Source organism: Apodemus sylvaticus, chromosome 4 (assembly GCF_947179515.1).
Source record: "Apodemus sylvaticus chromosome 4, mApoSyl1.1, whole genome shotgun sequence".
NCBI classification, from domain to species: Eukaryota; Metazoa; Chordata; class Mammalia; order Rodentia; family Muridae; genus Apodemus; species Apodemus sylvaticus.
In genome coordinates, this window is record NC_067475.1 from 163,983,030 (window position 1) to 164,002,259 (window position 19,230).

The 19,230-nt window shown below is 47.9% G+C and overlaps 1 protein-coding gene across 2 annotated transcripts in view; it reads left to right on the forward strand.

Moving 5' to 3' along the window:
* Positions 1-19,230, forward strand: part of Tpd52 (tumor protein D52) — an 87,077-nt gene that overhangs the window by 61,242 nt on the left and 6,605 nt on the right. Inside the window, exons 1-4 of one of the 2 annotated variants that reach the window (XM_052180889.1) lie at positions 4,561-4,761; positions 4,999-5,114; positions 10,718-10,866; positions 14,181-14,282. In XM_052180889.1, coding sequence (XP_052036849.1) covers positions 4,701-4,761; positions 4,999-5,114; positions 10,718-10,866; positions 14,181-14,282 — 428 coding nt within the window. In that variant the 5' untranslated portion in view covers positions 4,561-4,700. Of the gene's footprint in view, positions 1-4,560; positions 4,762-4,998; positions 5,115-10,717; positions 10,867-14,180; positions 14,283-19,230 lie in introns of those variants that run through there. The other variant, XM_052180890.1, reaches the window with a different exon arrangement.

Consider the following 19,230-nt stretch of genomic DNA (forward strand, 5'->3'; position numbering starts at 1 on the left):
GCCTGGAGAAGGTTTGAGGGCCTGACTAACTTTGATCACACAGAGAATCCCTTGCCAATTTCCCTTCATGATGACTGGTGTGAAAAACTTGAATAGGCATTAGTCATATTGTCATTTAAAATAGCTTCCCTTGGATTTTAGGAAAGAGCAAATGCGCCTAAACTAGATCGTCCTTCCACACTGAGTGCGCTGATGAGTATATAGTAGACAAGCTAGTACCTAGGGATCTATTTAGGCCAAATGCATGCCCAGGCTTGAGAGCCGGCCTGAAGACTGCTGTTGGCCTCATCCCCAGGTTCTGCTGTGTTACTATGGCTACCAGCTGCAGAGGTCCAGGTATTGCCTTCTGTGTCTGTTTTTTTAGATCAGTGACTTGGGGGGCCTTCTTTCAGATTAGCCTGTCTGGGTTAAGGCCCCAGCTGTATCTCCTGCGCAGGTGTGTGGTGACTGGGGCGGCCGCACTGCCTCTGCAAGCATTTTTCCTCATCTCTAGGTGGCGATAGAAATCCCCATTCAGTCAGGAAGTGTGGCGTGGAAATGACTGTTTTTGGACCTCCTGGCTCAGGTTCGGATGGAGCCCTGGTGGACCAGCTGCGGTCAGTAGTCTAAGAGGTGACTGCACGGTTCCCTGTCGTCTGAGCACCTCCTGCTTGGTTCTTCTGCTGTGCCTAGGTTTCTCTGCCCCAGTGGAGGATTTTAACAACCTGCTCCTTTAAAGTTTAATGCCAGTGATTTGCTGCCCCCTGCAGGTTAACGTGAGAAAAGCTGGCTGATTTTGCTAGGTCGGGTCATCTAGGTAGTCCCAAAGCCAAGTGTGGCACTATCTTTCTACATGGCTTAATGAACTATTTCAATATTCCTTGTCTGAAATTTTGAGCTACATGTATTTCAGATTTTTTGCTTTCTTCATTTTTTTCCGATTAGGGGATATTTGTGTGGACTTTACTGATTGAGAAAGCCAATTAAAAAATCCAGAACCTAAAATCCTGCAAAATTATGTTTTTCGGATTAAGTATTCCCACCTTTTGTCAGCCCCCAATTAGATTGTTTTGGAGTTGAAGATCCCCTTGCATTAGCAATTTGATACTGCATTGATCTCTTTGCCTATTTAGACTTGCACAATTATGCTTATTTAAAAGCACGGAAGAGCTTTAGCAGAAGGCAAAGTTTCACATTTGAATCCTGTCGCCACGTGATTTTAGCTGTGTGTCGTGCTGGCTCCCGTGCGTGGTGGTTTGGCTGGGGGCGGCTCCGGTGCGCGGTTTTGGCTGGGGGCGGCTCCTGTGCGTGGTGGTTTGGCTGGGGGCGGGGCGGCTCCCGTGCGCGGTGGTTTGCATCCGCAGACCTCGCTCCCTGTGTCTGACATGGAGGTTGAGCACGGGGACACACACAGGCTCTGCTCCGGGCACTGTGTGAATCAGTAACACCCGCTTCACAGCCATCTGGCCGGTGTTGGGTGCGGGGCAAAAGGCAGGAGCTGCCCCTATGGCTGACGCTGACCGCTGAGTTTCTAAAACAAGGAAGTGCTGAAAGACTTAAGACTAGAGATCAGATTTCTGCTGTGGAGAGAGTACTTGCACCCTTCTTGGGGACTCTAAGACATCTTAGAGAGGACTCCTCTTAGATACTGCCTGCCCCACTGCTGTGAAGAGACAGTATGACTAAGGCACCTCTTAAAAGGAAGCATTTAATTGGGCGCTCGCTTCCAGGTTCATGTCCAGAAGCAGCCAGGCATGAGGCTAGAGCCGCAGCTGAGAGCTTTAACATGCTCGGTGGCTGGCGGCGGGCTAGCAGCGCGTGGGTGGGGGAGCGGGCGGTGGGCGGGCGGAACAGATGCCGGGCCTGGAGGAGGCTTTGAAACCTGGAAGCTCACCCCCAGGGACACACCTCCTCCAACCAGGCCATACTAACTAATCTTTCCCAAATAGTTCCACAAACCTGGGCCAAGCCTTCAGACAGGTGAGCTGACGGGGGCGTTCTCACTCCAGTCCCCACCTCCCACTCCCTGCGCTCACGGGCTTGTAGCCATAGCACGATGGAAAATGCATCCAGTCCAGCTTCAAAAGCCCCCATAGTCTTTCACAGTCTCAATGGTTTAAAAGTCCAGCTCTTTAACCCCTGTAAAATTAAAATCAAAAGGCAGATTGAGCATAGGGGACTGGATATATAGTACCGTTCTCGGGGTGGGGGAGGAGCGGGGTGGTAGGGGGAGAGGGGGAGCGGTGGGGGTAGGGCGGGGTGGGGGTGAGGCAGAGTATGGTGAGGAAACCCTGGGCCAAAGCAAGACCAGAGGAGCGACTCCTAAATCCCACCATGCTGATTTCAAAAGCTTATTAGGTGGCTCGACCCTCCAGCCTTGCTGACGACAACACGCGTCAACACCGTCTCCTGGCTGGCTCCACAGGCTGTGTGACGCTTTCCTTGGACGATCTCCCACAGGTCTATCTCCGGCCTCTCCAAGGCAGTCCAGGAGTCGCCTTCAAGCTTTCCAGGCCTGCTTGCGTGGTGTGTGTGTGTGTGTTTGTGTGTGTGTGTGTGTGTGTGTGTGGCTCCTTGGTTTTCTTTGATGTACGGAAGTTTACTCACTGAGCTCTCCTACCCCTCCATTGTGTCTGCCAGGTGCTCTGCTTCTGAAAGCTCTGCTGTTGTTGCAGTGTGAACAGGCTTGTTTGTGTTATGTTTGCTCCGTTAGTAATTTCTGCACATGTGTGTGTGGGCCACTGTTCTGGTACTGCCCTGTTAGTGATCATGCTAATTACCGATAAAAGTTGGTACACAACAAAGCCCATGTCAAGTGCTTCTGGAAGGTGCGCACAGCTGCACACGGCTCTCGGCCGTGTATTGTCGTGCCAGCTACCTGTCCCGCAGTGAGTTCTTTTCCCGCCTACCCGCTTGTCCTTGGTCTGCTGTGTGCCGCCATGCTGGGAGCGCACCGATGTCAGTGTGATGGGATGAAGAACTTACAGGCAGAGAAGGACCTTCTCTGGTCCTCCATGCAGCAGGTCCTGTGACCTGGGAATGCTGGGAATGGGTGGGTAGACGGGCTAGGGTGAGTCACTGGCATAAAGTTTACGAAGGCGCCAGAAATTCAGTAATCAAATCATATGTCAATACAACATTTTGAAAAAGTCAAAATCAATGCAAACAAGGTCTGTGATAGCAGGGCGGAGAACTTAAAGGACAGATGTGTGATAGCAGTATGGCGGACCTAAAGGAGGCAGGTCAGTGACAGATCACCCATGCAGAGCCACTTCGGTGCCGGAGGCAAGGGACAAACATGGTCTGCAGGGCTGATGCTTTCTGTTCTAAAGTTTTACATGTTAGGCTGTGTGTGGTGGTGGCACAGGCCTTTAATCCCAGCAGTCCAGAGGCAGAGAGGCAGAGAGGCAGAGAGAGAGAGAGAGAGAGAGAGAGAGGGAGAGGGGCAGAGACAGAGAAAGAGAGGGAGGCAGAGAGAGAGGCAGAGAGAGAGAGAGGCAGAGAGAGGAGGTGGGGGAGACAGAGAGATACAGACAAGACAGGGAGGCAGATGGGGGTCTTTGTCTTTGTGAATTTGAGGTCAGCCTGGTCTATGCAGTGAGTTTCAGAACACAGGTACATAGTGAGACCAAGAAGTGGATTCTTTGAATTCACTTTGATTTTAAAAATTAGAGTAAAATATGGATTTGTTTTCTTGTTGCTGGTGGTAACTACCCACGAAAAGCATGTTGAGAGGAGAAGGGTGCACTTCAGGTCAGTCAGGAGTTGACAGGTTACACTTTGGGCTTGGTATTAGTACGGGGTGGCGGGTCCTAGCTGCCTCTGTAGTCAGCAAGCCAAGAAGACAGAGGCAGGCAGGCTATGAACCCCAAGCACCTGCTCCTGACACTTCCTTTGTTGAGACTCTGTTGTCTAAAAGCTCCATTACAGATCAGAAACAGGCATCAGGAGGGGCCAAAGGTCCAGACATAAGCAATAAATCCCACGCGGGACATCCTCTGACATTCAAACCTTAAAAAATAGAATTGAGGGGCTTGGTGGGTTTTCGACTCTCTACCCGCTGTTTTAGGCGGGACTTGGGCAGGGAAGGGGAGCTGACCCACACTGGCCACTCCTTTCAGAACTGTGGTCTTCCTAGTGGGCGCTGTTCAGGGAATGAGTACAGTGCATGGAAGTCTCCATGCTGTTGGCCTGGTCTCTACACAGAAACCTAGAGTTGTGCATCCTTGAGACAGGGCCTTACTGTGTCACCCCAGGCCGCTGGGCACTCAGCCCTGTGGGCGCTGGGACTGCAGGCATGTGCTGCCCTTCCCAGGGGCATCCGGTGCTTCTCAAAGCTCACCCCGATGAGCGCAGCTTAATAGAGGCTGTGAGTTTCCTGCTCTGTCTACCACGCAGAAAGAAAAAGCAGCAGAAGCAGTTTCACGAGGCATCTGAGTCGTCGCTTCCTTTATGCAGATTGTCTGCACTGGGAGCGAAGCAGCTCAGTCTCCTCTAGGGGCCACGGGTGGGCGGGTGTGCGCGCAGGGTGGAGTCCTCCGTCTACTCCCTGCTGATTGATCTGGGCAGCATTTTAAAGGTGGACGGCTTGTATTGTCGAGACACGATCTCCTGTCACCCAGGCTGGGCTTGAACCCGATCTTAGCCGAAGATGGCCTTGACTAGTGCGCGTCCTGTCTCCGTCTGAGTGCGGGATTATAGCACGCGTCGACTGTGGTTTAATGGTGGATCTCGGTGGGACCCCATTCTTCTGCGCTGTCATAATTATCCCGAGACTGAAGTGTGAGTGAACGCAGAGGACATTTCTCAGTTCACTTGTTAGCGGGCTACGCTGGTGGCTTTTATTGGTTCCCCCCGGGTTTTTCTTTCATCTTTCCCTGATCTCACTTGAGCTCACATACAGAAAGCGGATGGCTGGAACCGCAATGGCTTTGTTCTGGGTGGGACGGTGGAGCAACCACAGAGGCTCTAGTTCCCTTTCACACTTGACACGGTTCTCTGTTTCTCCTTAACCGTAAGGTCTGCTGAAGACAGAGCCAGTGGCCGAGGAGGGCGAGGATGCCGTGGCCATGCTCAGCGCGCCCGAGACGCTGACGGAGGAGGAGCAAGAGGAGCTGAGACGCGAACTTACTAAGGTGAGGGCGGGCGTGGGTTGTGGACCTCGCGCTTGCCTTGCGCGGCTGCAGAGCATCTTATGGGGAAAGGCTCCGGGTGAGAGAAAGCTTGCACAGAGTCTCCAGGACAGAGGGGGCAAAGGGATCCCCGATGGCTTTCCCGCGACAGACAGTGGGTGGGGTAGGCGGGAGTCGGGGTGTGGCAGGAAGTGGGGAGAGCCGCAGGTGGGGGTGTGTGGCAGGAAGTGGGGAGAGCCGCAGGTGGGGGTGTGTGGCAGGAAGTGGGGAGAGCCGCAGGTGGGGGGTGTGGCAGGAAGTGGGGAGAGCCGCAGGTGGGGGGTGTGGCAGGAAGTGGGGAGAGCCGCAGGTCGGACCGGCCCCCCACGGAGCACGCCCCCTGCCTCGCCTGCCTCGCCTGCCTCGCCTGCGATCTTGGCTGCCTTCCCCTCCTTTCCTTTCTCCTTTGCTTCTGGCCTCCGCCTGACTCTTGGACACGTTTCAGCTCCTCCTTTCCTAGCTTCCTGCTATGACATCACAGAATGCCTGTCTCACAGTGGCAGCGTCACACAGCGCAGTCAGTGTCCTGCTGCTGCGGTCATTCAGGTTCTGATCATCTCGACCATCCCTCCTTGACCATCCCTCCTTCTATGTCCCTCCTCCTTCGTCCCAAGGAGCCCTGAGCCTGCTGAGGAGCCGCGCCCCGCCCTCTCTCTGCTGGCTTTGTCTGGATATTTCGCATACAATGCTCGGCCTTGGTATTTGGCTTTTCTTATCAGTGAATGTAGTACGTTTTTGGGGCTCGTCCCTGTTGGATCATCGGCCAGGAACCGGCTCCCTTTTTGTGGGTGCTAGCAGTCCATTGCTTGTATCTACAACTCTGTTGTGATTCTAGTGTGTCCACTGACGGCCATGCATGTTATTGGCGGCCGTGGGTACTCAGCCAGCCACAGTTATGCACAAATGAGCTTTTAAAACTCATCTGTTTCACGTTTGCTTAGAAGTAAATTTATTTTACCATATATATTCCCCTATTCTGTTGGTTTCTTTTCATCTCACTGTGAAGTGCAGCAGTTGTTGCGTTTTCGGAGGGTGGGTGGGTCCGAGATACTGTGCCCCACATCCCAGCTTGGCTCATAGGCACGACTTCAAACTCCTGTTCCCCTGGGCCAAACTCCAGTGTTTAATGTTCGGTCTTTAATTTTGATGGGCTCTGCTTTCTGCCCTGGTCGCTTGTTCCCTGGTGTTCTACCTTTCCAAAAACAAGTCTAACTGAGGTTGTAAAGATTTGACTCCTTGTTTTGCTCTTAGAGTCATCCAGGTTAGCAATTATGTACAGCTTCCTGAGCAACTTGAGTTGTGTGTATGCATGTGTGTGTGTCTGCGCGCATGCACGTGTATCGAACAAGGGCTTCTCTTTAGTTTGCACATGGAAACCAGTTATCTGAGTTGTATTTGTTGTGACAAAAATCCCCGTTCTTTCTCCACCAAGGTCTCTTGACACATTTGTCAGAAACATTTTATTTCTGATTCTGACTTCTGTTCCCTCGGTCGCCACGCCCTCCCTTTCTGCGGGTGGGGCAGCGACTTTCTCACTCGTGTCTTTACATCCCTTACACTCGCCTACACTCTCAGGGTCCGTGCCCTACCCTGCCCGCCCTCTTGGAAGAAGAGATTAAAGCTGCCAGGTGAGCTGCAGCAAGCAAGGGGCATGCGGCACCGCATTGCTGGGAAAGGCTGAGGCGGCAAGTCGTGCAGTAAAGACAGAGGTGTTCACCCCTGCTGCTCAGGTGCCGACTGAAGCCTGGGCGAGCCCTGTAGCTGATACTCACTGGGTGGATTGTATGACTTCCGGATTTTTTTTAACAATGAAATGCCTTTTTAAAAAAAAAAAACAAAAACAAACCCGAAACACTCTATGATAAAATTAAAGATTTACATGGAAACTATTTCAGATAAACACGTTAAAATCTACAATTTTCATGGAAAAGGAGTAAAGTGGTAAACATGTAAAACATTGCTAAATTAATTGAAATATGGGATAGAAACATTTTATGATAGAATTGAAGATTTACGTGGAAAATATTTCTGATAAAATTGTAGAAAAATGTAGAAAAACATGTTAGAATTGAAGATTATCATGGAAACTTTTATACAGATATAACAATGGTAGGCATAAAAATATTCCTAAGTTGATTAAAAGTGAATTATAAACATTTTCTGATAAACTTGAAGATTTGCATGGAAAATATTTCTGATAAAATTGTAGAAATATATAGAAAAGCATGTTAAAATTAAAGATTATCATAGAAATTATATAGATAAAATGATAGGCATAAAGAAAATTCTAAGTTCATTGAAGGTGAAATTATAAACATTTTCAGATAACATTGAAGATTTACATGGAAAATATTTCTGGTAAAATTCAAGAAATAAATAGGCAAACACGTTAAAATTGACTATTTCATGGAAAATTTTATATAAAAAGTGGTTGATGTAAAAACTAAATTAATTGATGGTGGAATTAGAAACATTTGTGATAAAATTTACATTGGAAACATTTCTGATAAAATAGAGGAAGTATATAGAAAGACATTAAAATTGAAGATTATCATGAAAAATAATACAGATAAAAGGTAGACATAAGTTACTAAATTAAAAAGGGGAATTACAAACATTTTCTGATAAAATTGAAGATTTACATGAGAAATATTTTGTTAGTCTATGTCTTTTTATTGGGGAGTTGAATCCATTGTTGTTAAGAGATATTAGGGAATAGTGATTGTTGCTTCCTATATTTTTTATGTTTGTGTGGGTATCTTATTTTGGGTTTGTTGGAAGAAGATTACTTTCTTGCTTTTTCTAGGGTGTAGTTTCCTTCCTTGTGTTGGCATTTTCCATCACTTATCCTTTGTAGGGCTGCATTTGTGGACAGATATTGTGTAAATTTGGTCTTATCATGGAAAATCTTGGTTTCTCCATCTATGATTGAGAGTTTTGCTGGGTATAGTAGCCTGGGCTGGCATTTGTGTTCTCTTAGAGTCTGCATGAGGTCTGTCCAGGATCTTCTAGCTTTCATTGTCTCTGGTGAGAAGTCTGGTGTAATTCTGATAGGTCTGCCTTTATAAGTTACTTGACATTTTTCCCTTACTGCTTTTAATATTCTTTGTTTAGTGAATTTGGTGTTTTGATTATTATGTGCTGGGAGGACTTTCTGTTCTGGTCCAGTCTGTTTGGAGTTCTGAAGGCTTCTTGTATGTTCATGGGCATCTCTTTCTCTAGGTTAGGGAATTTTTCTTCTATAATTTTGTTGAAGATATTTACTGGGCCTTTAAGATGTAAATCCTCGCCCTCCTCTATACCTATAATCCTTAGGTTTGGTCTTCTCATTGTGTCCTGGAGTTCCTGGATGTTTTGAGTTACCAGCTTTATGCATTTTGCATTTTCTTTGACTGTTGAGTCAATGTTTTTTATGGTATCTTCTATCTCTTGTATTCTGTTGTTGATGCATTTATGACTCCTGAATTCTTTCCAAGGTTTTCTATCTCCAGAGATGTCTCACTTTGTGATTTCTTTATTGTTTCTACTTCCACTTTTAGATCCTGCATGGTTTTGTTCAGTTTCTTCACTTAATTGTTTCTATTTTCCCGTAATTCTTTAAGGGACTTTTGTGTTTCCTCTTGAAGGACTTTTATCTGTTGACTGATGTTCTCCTGTATTTCTTTAAGGGAGTTATTTTAGTCTTTCTTGAAGCCCTCTATCAGCATCATGAGATACAATTTTAAATCTTTTTTTTTTTTAAATTGCTTTTTAAAAGCTCTTGCTTTCCCAGTGTGTTGGGGTATCCAGGACTTGCTGTGGTGGGAGAACTGGGTTCTGATGTTGCCATGTGGTCTTGGTCTCTGTTGGTAGGGTTTTTGTGCTTGCCTTTCGCCATCTGGTTATCTCTGGTGCTAGTTGGTATTGTTGTCTCTGGCTGGAGTTTGTTCCTCCTGTGGGCCTGTAAGCCTGTGTCCTTACTCCTCTGACCTCCGAAGTGAAAACACTGCTGGGAGATCTCTCTCTCCTGGCACGTTATGCAGAGAAGGCTGTGGAGTTTCCTGGCTCCCTGGTGCAAATGGTGGCAGGAAGACTTCTGTCTCAGCTGCTCCACTGATCTTATGCCCTGTGTGCTCCTAGCTGTTCCCCTCCAGAGAGAAGATGGAGATCTCACCTCTGTGCTCAGAAGTGAAAGCGCTGCTGGGAGATCACTCCCCCGGATTTTGGACTTTATTCGTTCTTACTCTCTTGCCCTTTCCTTCCCAGTGTATATCTGAGCAGACCGCACAGTCATGCCTAAGATTGAACACAGAGGATCGTGCCTTTATTTTGTACTCACTTGCCCATTAATGCAATCTCAGTGCAGTGCTGACATGCATATTTCTCATATTTACCCCCCCCCCCATCTCCCTCCCTTCTCTCTCCCCTCCCCACCTCCCTGTCTGGATTCTATTGTCTTCTCTCTGTGGTTAAACAGCATATCACTTGAGTTTAGTAGATGTACTTTCCTCAGCAAAGCTGTTTGTTGTTTTCCTAAATCCTCATGGCTTTGGAACTTCTGACTTGTGCTGCGGGCCACGTGGCTGAGGCTGAGGCTGTGCAGGAAGCCAGGATGGGCTTGTACGGGGACTTGATGATAGGCCTCAGGATGCGCCTTTCCAATCTTCTCCATGTGGTGTGTCTGTCTCACACCGCGCCACTGCGCTCCCCGGCCTTTCTGCTGCAGCCTTCTCTCCTTTGGGTGTTTAGCCTCCTACACCTCACGATCTCCCTCCCTCCCTCCCTCCCTCCCAGCGCCTCTGCCTCCAAAGCTTTCAGCTTCTCCCTTCATTATCTTGTCCTTTCAGAGGCTCCTAAGAGAGACAGCCTGCTACGTCCAGCCCCTCCTCCATGTCAGGCACATCACTAACCCTTAGCCGTGGGGTGCTTAGTCTAGGTTGGGACCCACATAGTGTGAGGCCCTAATGGATGTTGCTTAATTTATACAATCGTGGTTTTGGCAGATCCACTATGAAATCTTATGAAATATACAAGAAGATTGGTTGTACATGTTTTGGTGGGAGACGGAGATTGCTTGATGTAGTATGTGAACAGCAGCTTTTGTAGGCACCATAGTAGAAGCATCTGGTAGGAAAGAGGTCAGCACAGTGGTGTTCGGGTGACATGAGTATTTTCTTCTGTGAGAACGGGGAAGTTCTGAGGCTTCTGAGGTAACAGAGCAGGACAGCCAGGAGCTTTCAGAGTAGCTCGGCTGGAGAAAGCATTATTACTGTGCTTTCTCAACAACTTTGTTTATGAAGAGACAGCTAAATTAATGAAAAAAATTAAGTGTAGCCATGAGTGGCGGACCACAACTTTAATCCTAGGACTGTAGAGGCAGAGACAGGTGGATCTCTGTGAATTTGAGGCCAACCTGGTCTATATAGAGTTCCAGTCAGCCAAAGACGCACAGTGAGACTTTTGTCTCAAGTGAACAAACCTACACTCCCAGAAATGACGATAGCATCGGTGCATGGCTGGCTTTGATGTTCTTAATAATTTACAGACCAGATCTTCCTGTGTTTCCTCCTCAACCCTGTTCCCTGTAGGTGGAAGAAGAAATCCAGACTCTGTCTCAAGTGTTGGCGGCAAAAGAGAAGCATCTCGCTGAGATCAAGCGGAAACTTGGGATCACTTCGCTTCAGGAATTCAAGCAGAATATCGCCAAAGGATGGCAAGATGTGACAGCAACCAATGCGTATGTTCCCTGGATTGTACACGTAACAGACAGCGTAAAGGGCTTTTTTCTTCTCTTCTTTGGGGAGAGGAAGAGGGTGTTTCCATGTTTTCTCGTTGGATCACACAGCCTTTTCTTTCCAGTTCTTTCAGAGTACCTGACTCTTTAAGGAATAGAATCTCACCTACAGGTTGAGGGAACCGTATTCAAGTTTCAAAAATGTTGGATATTTGTTTTCCCTTTCTGTGTTGTTTTCTTCTCCTTCTCCTCCTCCTCTTTCTGCTGCTCCTCCTCCTTCCTCTTCATCGTCCTCCTCTTCTTCCTCTTCCTCCTCTCCTCCTCCTCCTGCCTTCTTCCTGAGGTTTTAGTTCTACGTGGTCAGAAAATATTAAACGGAAAATTTTAGACATAAAATGAATACATTTCATGCTGTTTTGTGTCACATGACTAAATCTCCTGACATCCTGTTGTGTCCAGCTTTGGGCATGATTCCTCTCTTTCTCAGAGTATCCATGCTGTATACGCCACCTGTCTTGGTTAAGGGTCCCATCACTGTGAAGAGATAGACACTATGACTGCAGCAACTCTTATAAAGGACATTTAATCAGGGCAGGCTCACAGCTTTAGAGGTTCAGTCCATTGCCGTCGTGGCGGGAAGCATGGCAGCCTGCAGACAGACATGCTGCTGGAGAAGGAGCAGAGAGTTCTGCATCTTGATCCCCAGGTGGCAGAAGGGAAAATGACCCTAGGCCTAGTTTGAGCATCTGAGACCTTGAAGCCTTGACCCTACCTCCTCTAACAAGACCAAACCTCCCCACAGCAAGGCATTTAAACACATGAGCCTGTGGTGGTTCCTACCTAAACCACTCAGTTACTTAGTGGTCATGTAAGAGACGGCTTGGAGTTGCCTGGCTTCAGTGCGGCTGTGACTGTTGGCCTCCACTGGGGCTCTTAGAACTATCAGTTCTATCAGTGTCAGTATAGGGAGGGTCCATGCTTACACCCTGCACAGGGTTATTAGTTCTCAGCGTCACCCAGCAGCTTGGGTGAGGAGATAGCCCAATAAGGAATGGGCTCAGGTAGCCGACATTTGGAGATTACAGCCACACAGAATGGTGGGATCAGGATGTGAACTCATCTGCGGAGATGGCCGATTTTGTCTTTGCTCTAATAGCCCAAGCTTTTTCTGCCAGTGTTTCATATGTGCTAAGAGAAGAGGCCACCAGTGCTTCATATGTGCTAAGAGAAGAGGCCACCAGTGCTTCATATGTGCTAAGAGAAGAGGCCACCAGTGTTTCATATGTGCTAAGAGAAGAGGCCACCAGTGCTTCATATGTGCTAAGAGAAGAGGCCACCAGTGTTTCATATGTGCTAAGAGAAGAGGCCACCAGTGTTTCATATGTGCTAAGAGAAGAGGCCACCAGTGCTTCATATGTGCTAAGAGAAGAGGCCACCAGTGTTTCATATGTGCTAAGAGAAGAGGCCACCAGTGCTTCATATGTGCTAAGAGAAGAGGCCACCAGTGCTTCATATGTGCTAAGAGAAGAGGCCACCAGTGTTTCATATGTGCTAAGAGAAGAGGCCACCAGTGCTTCATATGTGCTAAGAGAAGAGGCCAGCCCCTCCTACTTTTGCTTTTGTGATCACACAGATTATGATCTAGCATCTTTACTGTGCTGGCGGGGTAGGAGCAGGCTTCTGGCAGTCGGTGCCTTTCTGACCACCTCTTCTTCCTCCTTCATCCTGTCCCGGGACTTGAACCTGTGGCCTTGCTCATCTCGGCAACGACCTGTCACTGAGCTATGACTCTAGTACAAGCATTCATCTTTTTGTTTAGTTTTTTTCTCATGTTAGTTGGCAGAGGAGACCATCCAAGGAACTAATCTTTGACTATACTAAGCAGGAGCAGTGTTTGTTCCCTGTATTTGATCCAGATGTAGGACAAAATGAAACAAAACAAACAAAAATAAACACAACAAAAACTCCCCAAATCAAAAACTCCCCAAATCAAAAACAAAACAAAACAAAAGCAGAAACACTTCCCCAGCCCTAATTTCTGCAGTGGAGAGGGTTGATCCTGTCGGTAGATTCCATGTTTGGTTGGTATGAAGTGGAGTGATCATGTAATAATTTTCTGTATTAGTATCCTATATATACATTGAAAGCTAGTCCAGCAAACTAAATCGCTCTCATAACATCTGCTTGGTAGTCTAGCCAGCTACCCATTTTGCTCCTGACACTTCCTGTGAGGTAACATTGTAAAAGCATCCGAGGAATCGCGCTACACTGTGCTTTGTTTGGCTGAGGTTGAGAGGTTGAAAGAAAGGTGAGGTTTCAAATTCTGGCTCATGTTTAGTTTTGTTTCGTGGTTGGTTTTAGCCTGTTGAGACCTAAAATACAGCTCTGCTCTAGAGGGAAAGAAAAGAGAGTTTATTCTTGAGCCAGATGTAAGCAGCTGGCCTGGAAACAGCCTCAGGTGCCCCAAAGATGCCTTCTGATACAGAAGTGATCACACAAGGTTTCCCTGGTCTCAGAATGCCTGCAGCGTTTTCTCTCTCTCTCAAGTCCTGTTTCTGTATAGAATCTTACTCGTGTCCGTATGTCTGCACGTGTGTGTGGGGAGGGGCAGGCTTCAGTGCAGCCCTGGGGGCAGCCATCTGCAGTTTTGTTTGTTTGGCTTGCTCTTTATATTTTAAGGCAGGGTCTCTTTCTAGCCTGGAATTCATTAAGTAGGCTAGAGTGGCTGGCCACTGAACCTGGGACCCTTTTGTCCGTCTCTCCCAACACTTGGATCACAGCCAGAGCCACCACACCCATGGGTTCTGGGGTCTCAAATTCAGGTCCTTGGGCTTGGAAGGCAAGCACTTTATTGACTGACTTGCTTGCCCAGGCCCTGGCTTTATAGGATTTTTGATTTATGTGCTGCTTTTCTTTTTGGGGGGAAGGGGACACTTGAGTTTTGCCAGCCCTACCCTAACTGCTCCATCCATTCCTTTTCTCTGCCTCCATCCAGAGGCCAGAAGGACATGATGGCAGGACATTAGAAGTTCTTAAGTCTGGCGGTGGTGGCACATGTCTCTAATCCCAGCACCTGGGAGGCAGAGGCAGGCGGATTTCTGAGTTCGAGGCCAGCCTGGTCTACAGAGTGAGTTCCAGGACAGCCAGGGATACACAGAAAAACCCTGTCTCAAAAAAACCGGAAAAAAAAAAGGAAGTCTTGAAACTGTTTTGTTCTTGAGTTCTTCCATAGGTGATGAGCACTGTGCCGGAAAGAATTTACAGAAAAGCCCAGCTGATATTTCTCTCCTCTGTTCTCCATTCATAATTGACTCTAGATACAAGAAGACATCCGAAACTCTATCGCAAGCTGGACAGAAGGCTTCCGCCGCGTTTTCATCAGTTGGCTCAGTCATCACCAAAAAACTGGAGGACGTGAAGTATGTGTGCCTTTCCCTCCCTCAATGAGTCCTGTGGCAAACTGAACTGCACACTGATTGCTGGTGGCCCCTCCCTGCCGTGGGGTCTGGGTGCTGCTGGGCTCCTCCTTCAAGCCAAGGCCTGAAATGCTTGCCTGAATCTTCAAGGCCTGGTGTTCTAACCTCCAAAACGAGCATCTTGTGAGCCCTTTTAAGGGCTGCTGAAAAATTCTGGTTGCAAACTGTTGCATCTCAGCCCTCCTTGACCCTGCATACTAGTCCGCCTGTGGTGTTTGCACACGTGTGGGTGTGGCAGAGCTGGGTGCCTTTCAGGGGATGCGTACAAGAGCATCGAATGCATGCTTGGGCTTCACTGTCTCTGTGTGACATTTGTGTGTCATAGAGTGGCTCCAAGGTGCTTCTGTGAGCACTGGTTTGTACTGACCCATAAGCTTCACCACGTCCACACTCAGGCTCAGGTCTTGATTTTGAGTTCCTTTTTAAAAATTGTGTGTTTGTATTTGAGATTAGTTTGCAGAATTCTTCTTGTCATTTTGGTAAAACTGCTTCATGGTGCTTCTGTGCCTCCATCTATCTCTGTGCTTAGATGGCGCTGAACACAGTCAACGTGGCTTACATGTGTACCTGTGTGAGTGTGCACCTTACACGTGCACCTGTGTAAGCGTGCTCCTTACACGAACACCTGTGTGAGCGTGCACCTTACACGTGCACCTGTGTGAGCGTGCACACTTTCTGTTTGTCTTTTTCTATGCCTAGATTGCATGAGTGTGTATGCTTTATTTGTGGAGAAAAATAGGTTTTACAACCAGAATTTTGTTAGTTAGATGAACTGGTTTGTTGTATCAGTATATTATACTGTGTATTAAAATCCATTTCCTCATGCATTATATTTGAGAACTACACTGTTCTAAGCTTAATATCACAAGGACACATTTTCTGAGTTGGGGGGCGCCTGCCAGGTGCCCTTACCTCTTTTAATGTTGACCAGATCTGGAGTGCTGAGGCGCTCTACGTAAACCATGCACCCTTATGAAAGCAGGGATTTAATTGTGATACATGCATCAGAACTTCCTTTCTGTTTTAACACTTCCTCTGGCTTCTTACAGATTGCAAGCTTTCTCACATTCGTTTAGGTAAGGAGAGTCTGAACCCCCGCTGCTGCCTGGCAGTCACGTGAGATGTGTGTGAGGTTAGGTGTGCGGCCTCTGTGGGCACTCACGTGTGTCGTCTGTGAGGAGTCTCACACCATGGCCCGGGGGCTGTCTTTGGAAATGACTTTTGAAGTTTCAGTTATTGTTATCAGTTTTACCGTGGCATGCAGAATTTCTCCGTTTTCATGTCTGATTGTTTGCTTTTGATGCTTTTGTAAGGATGTTGGAATTCCCCTTCCCGTGGGTCCTGTTGTGTAGTGGACTGCACTTGTACTGTCTGGTGGTATTTATTATCTCTTCTATCTTATACAGTGCTCTTTCCCAGTGAGCTCTTGCTTACCCTGTACGTTCTCAGTATTTGGTTTATTAGCATACTGTTCTGTTTTATTATTTCTCCACTAACTTTTCTTTAAGCACACACGGTATGCCTTGTCAGTGAGAAAGTACAAGCCCTGCCTGTCGAGCCCTGTAGGAGTCCTGTGGTGCTGAGCCCGTCTTCCTCTCTTGTGCACACTCTGGCTATATGTGCGGGTATTCGAGAAGACAAGTGGGAGATGCTTAAAGAGTAACAGGACGGCCATGTTGGGCTCCCTCTCCCTTCTGAGTGGCTCACGTCATCACCTTGGGTGACCCTGGCTCTCACTATGGCCCACTGAATGGCTGCTTTGTTTTTTCTCCCTGTCTCCCTTTTCCAGTTGTTATTCTTAATTTTTTTTTTTTAGCTTTGTATTGACTCTGAGTTTCACACCACGCATCCCAGTCCCACTCCGTCCCTGTCTCTTTGTATCTGCCCTCTACCCCTGCATCCTGCCTGCATCCTCCCTGCCGCCAAAACAAAGCAGAGAACAAAATCTCACCATGAAAGCTGCACTGGGTCCGGCACACCCTTGGTCCACACGCAGGTTCCGCGGCACACCCTCCTTCCGTCTACACAGCGGGTCCCCCAGGACACCCTCGTCCACACAGCGGGTCCCTGAGGCACACCCTCTGTCTACACAGCAGGTCCCGCGGCACACCCTCCATCCGTCTGTCTACACAGCGGGTCCCCACAGCACACCCTCGTCCACACAGCGGGTCCGCAGCACACCCTCCGTCTACACAGCAGGTCCCGCGGCACACCCTCCATCCACACAGCGGGTCCACGGCACACCCTACGTCCACACAGCGGATCCCGAGGCACACCCTCTGTCTACACAGCGGGTCCCGCAGCACACCCTCTGTCCACACAGCTTTACTTACACATGTTCACACAGTGAGTCATCGGTCTGGTCGAAGGCCCCTGGCTTCCGCCACGCCACCAGTCCTTACCTGGACTCCTCTCAGATAGCCTGCTCTTGCCTTATGTCGTGAGATGCTTCAGCTGTGGGCCCGTAGGACCGGCTCCTTCACATGTTCCAGCAGCTCCTAGGTGGGGAAGATGGCTGATGGTTAGATTTGGACGCACTGCCCTTGTCCCAGCACTGACCCTGTCCCCAGATCAATGTGGTTGGGAGTGACTTCTGACCCCTGGGCATTGCCAGCACTTTTGCTTTTGTAAGGGTTAAGTCAGAAGAGATTGTGGGAGCAAGGTGGGACTGGTCCCAGAGGCGTGCCTGGCCTGCCGCAGACCCGTCAACCGCTGCCCTTTCTCTGCACAATCTTCCTCTCTCTTCCCTGCTCTGTATTATCGGAGATGGAGAGCTTTTTTTTTTTTAATATAATCATCTTTCATTAATAGATTTCAACAAAATGTAAATGTACCTTAATAACTTCTAAATTGCAACATTATCTGATGCTTTCTATATTCCTAATGATTCAATGATATTGAGATGGAAAGCTTAAATAACAGAGTCAGAATCTAGAAAAAAAAATAGAGTTGAGGTTTTTAAAGAGAAAGAGTTGTGGAAGTGCGAGCGTGCGAGCGTGCGATTGAGAAGCCTGCAGAGGAGCAGCCGCTGTGTCCTCCCAGTGGTGTCTGGAGATGCCTCGGTGTGAGTCCTGCTTTGCTGGCGTGATGGGTCCCGGCAGCCTGTCTGTTAACTGGAGACTCTGGTTCTTTGCTGTGGAAGGTTTTATGCTGCTGTCAGCTGAGGACAGAACTGGAAGCGATGCATCAGTTGAAGCTTTGTGTAACTTTGTGTAGAGGAGCCAGAGATGAACGGACAGCTGCCCGCTGTCCCAGTGCAGCCTCTGTGCACACGTGAGGTTCCTTCCATCTGTGGGACTGTAGATGGGATCAGATACTGGGGTGTGGCTGGATTCTATGCGCATGCCATGCTCTTCCCACTGAGACGGTTGCAGAGACCTTGTCTTCAAAACTATCTCTAGCAATTCATTTCTTTCTGTTTTAAATGATTTTTTTAAAAAAATTATGAAATATAGGTAGAAAAATGTACTCAAATTCAGCCCAGTGATTTTTTTTTTAATATACAAAATAAGCCTTATTATAAGGTCCTCGCCTTTTCTTCTGTGTTGTCTCAGGCGTACTTAGAGAGTGCTAGCTTGTGTGCTGCTCAGAAAACCGGACTGCTGGAAGGAAAGGAGCTTTGGCTTGAGTGTAGGACAGTGACCAGGTTTGTCTGTGGCTTTGAAACCCGTAATCGCTTTCATTCCTTCTCGTTTTGTTAATGTTATCAAACGATGTGCTAATCCCATGAGCAGTACGTTTGTTGTTTTTCTGGCCACTCCTGTGGCCAGAGGCTTCTCCTGGTGTGAGCATCTTAGGGAAGAATGTTTTTGTTGAGGAGCAGAAACTGATGCGCCTTCACTCAGCGCAGAGAGAATGTTTTGCATAAATACAGAACTGTTTTGTAGACCGAAGAGTGGGGGGGACAGTCCAGCCCCACTCGAGCCGACTTCTCGAAAGCCTTGGGAACCGAGATGGTGCCTGGACGCCGAGGAAACCTGAGCGTCTGCCTCTCCTTCCCTGCCCTTCTCTCCTTCCGTTCTCATCCTGCCTCTGCTCCCATTCCTCTTTCCTGGAAGCAGGCTCTCAGTCCTTACAGCCCTCCCTTCCGCGGTCTGACCATTCCTCCACAGCCTTTAAGTTGGCTGGCTCTCCAGCTCCGAGATCCACCTGAGATGGCCACTTCCTGTCCGATTTCAGGGTGATGATCTTGTCCCAGCTCCCACATCCCACACAGTGCCAGCAGTCTGCAGACTGACAGGGGAGAAGTGGTGGGTGGTGTCCACTGATCTGGCATAGGAGTTAGGGTCCCAGGTGTCTTGTGGGCGTGGCTCTTCCAGGATTTTTTTTTTTTTTTTTTGTCAGAAAATTGATGACTCAAGTTCTGTTGTCCAGAATTTAGACGGATCATTTTTCATCATCTATGCCCTTCAATTACGGGAAGAGTACGCTTTAAAATATCAACTAGAAGAACTGCTCCCTTCCTCCTGTGCAGTTCACCCACAGCACGTGCCTCTTCTGTAGGTGGAGAACTTCAGTGTGACATAAGAGAACACAGCACCGAGGGGTCCCGACTCTTACCACAGCTTTCCTACTCTGCTGAACATCAGGATCATAAATTACATAGTAATATTCAGGTAGACCTGATGAAATCACACCTTGTCATCTGTAACAACAGTCATCGAAGATACAGTAAACCACACACACTCTTTTAAATGTCATCGAGGATTAATACTTGAACTGTTCGCTTTACCCAAAGGAAACAGTACTTTCCGAAAACCTACACTAGTAACCAAAGTATTGGGTGTAAAATAGCACTATGGGTGAAATAGAGTTTTGTTTTGTTTTTAATAGAAGCCCAAGAATGAAGTTTTTTTTTCAGCTGGTGAGCTGGTGTCTAGGAAAGTCTAGC